This window comes from Mus caroli, chromosome 7 (genome assembly GCF_900094665.2).
Source record: "Mus caroli chromosome 7, CAROLI_EIJ_v1.1, whole genome shotgun sequence".
In the NCBI taxonomy this organism is placed as follows: domain Eukaryota; kingdom Metazoa; phylum Chordata; class Mammalia; order Rodentia; family Muridae; genus Mus; species Mus caroli.
The window spans coordinates 15,332,699-15,334,470 of record NC_034576.1 but is presented as its reverse complement, the minus strand read 5'-3'; the positions used below and the strand labels follow the sequence as shown (position 1 = coordinate 15,334,470).

The 1,772-nt window shown below is 67.4% G+C and overlaps 1 protein-coding gene across 3 annotated transcripts in view; it reads right to left on the bottom strand.

Annotated features, from left to right (window-relative positions):
* Positions 1-1,503, bottom strand: part of Bbc3 (BCL2 binding component 3) — an 8,651-nt gene extending 7,148 nt beyond the window's left edge. The window contains exon 1 of one of the 3 annotated variants that reach the window (XM_021167005.1): positions 1,222-1,503. Coding sequence is in view for 1 of the 3 variants with exons in the window: in XM_021167004.2 (XP_021022663.1) it covers positions 542-574 (33 nt within the window). In the remaining 2 variants the exon portion in view is untranslated. Of the gene's footprint in view, positions 1-541; positions 675-1,221 lie in introns of those variants that run through there. The other 2 variants (XM_021167008.1, XM_021167004.2) reach the window with 2 other exon arrangements.
* Between the last annotated feature and the right edge of the window lie 269 nt (positions 1,504-1,772).

Here is a 1,772-nt window from a genome sequence, read left to right as displayed (position 1 = left end):
CACACACACACACACACACACACACACACACACACACACACTGCATGCAGAGAGAGGGGCTGGCACTGAACCCACTAGATCCCCCACCCCCACCCCCACCCCCAAAGCCCTTCATGCTCAGCGTGCCTTGTGCCTCTTGCTGCTCAGAAGTCACCCAGGGAGCGATCAGGCACTGGGTGGCATCCCATCCCAAAAGCTGGGTATAGCAGATGCTTGTCTTGGAGACACCCAGAGACAGCACGAGCGCGCGCGCATACACACACACACACACACACACACACACACACACACACATGCAGCGCACACTTGGGCGAGACCCCTGCACAGCAACACAGCTCACTCAAGCGACACACAAACACAGCTCAAGTGCCCCGGTCGTCCGCACCACCACCACCAGCACTACCAGGCAAGCGACAGATACAGATCCCCCTTTTCACCCCTTAAGAGCACACGTATACAACTCTGGTTTGGGGGGGTGGCCACCCACACCCGTAAACGGACAGGTGCACCCCACCCCGCAGACACGCGGGCAAGGACTCACGCAGACACCCCTCCGGGTGACAAACGCCAACATCTCGGTGTAGGGATACAACAAACTCGGGAGCCAGACACGAGCACACACACCCAGGCGAGACACCTGCAGATCCACAGCCCCGCACGCGCGGTCCCCGCCACCCCTCCGCTGTCACAGCCCCCCCCCTCGACGCCGCCACGTGCGCCCGCCCCGCCCGCCCATCGCGCGCGGGGCCAATAACCGGCTGTTGCTGGGGCGCAGCCCCCGCCCGCGGGAGCCACAGCCTCCGCCGCCCCCTGTCGCCGCCCCCGGCGGGCGCGCGCTCTGGGTGTGGCCGATCCTCGGTGCCACCCCCCACCCCAACCCTCCCGCAGTGGGACTCGGGGGACTCGAGCGAGCCCGGGGCCACGCTCCTCCCAGGTCTCACTAGCCACCAGGGGGCGCGGGCGAGCCCGAACCCCATTGTTTGTAAACAAACCCGCCAGACCGCTGTGGCACCTGTGCGCCCAGACAGGGCGCTCTGAGTCCCAGGTGCTTCCTTCCCGCCCGCCTGGCCCAGCCTTAGTCCCAGTGATGAAAGCTGGGGCACAAGCTGCGGGAATGCAAGGCGACCGTTCTATCGGCCCGTGCACCCCGTCACCTCCTCCAGGGAGCCCTCCAGGCCTTGCCGCTCGTAAGCAGCTTCGGGAATCGGGGTGCTCACTCACCCCGGGGGCATGAACACTCCGGAGAAAGGAGGCGATGGGGTGGCGGGCGGTTGCCTTCTGGAGGGCTCGCCCGCCGAGTGGGTTGCTATTGAGGCACCTTGCTGCTGCTCCTGCTGCTCTAACTGCAGTGACTGCTGCTGTTGCTGCTTCTGGAGTCTTCGTGTCTGCGTCCGGATCACCGCTGCTGCTTGCTTGCTGGTGTCGCCACCGCCTCCTGGGCTCCCGGCTCGCATGTGGCTCTATGCCGCGTCTCAAGCCTCCCGGCAGATCCCCGGGCCCCGCTCGCTCGGCAGCCGCCCCGCCCCACCCCGCCTCTCGCTGGCTCCCACGCCCCGCCCCCGCGTGACGCCAGGGCCCCGCCCGCGGCCGGGGACAAGTCGGGGCTTGCAGGCGGGCGCCGCGCCCCCTACCTCGGCGCGGGGGGTTTCCCGGCAGCCAGAGGGGCGGGGCGAGGCCTGGTCCAGGCAGGAGGAGCAGTGTGGGGACAGCCCAGACCTAGGGTGTCCGGACACACGCTTGACACACTGACACACTGACTGGGACCCACACCC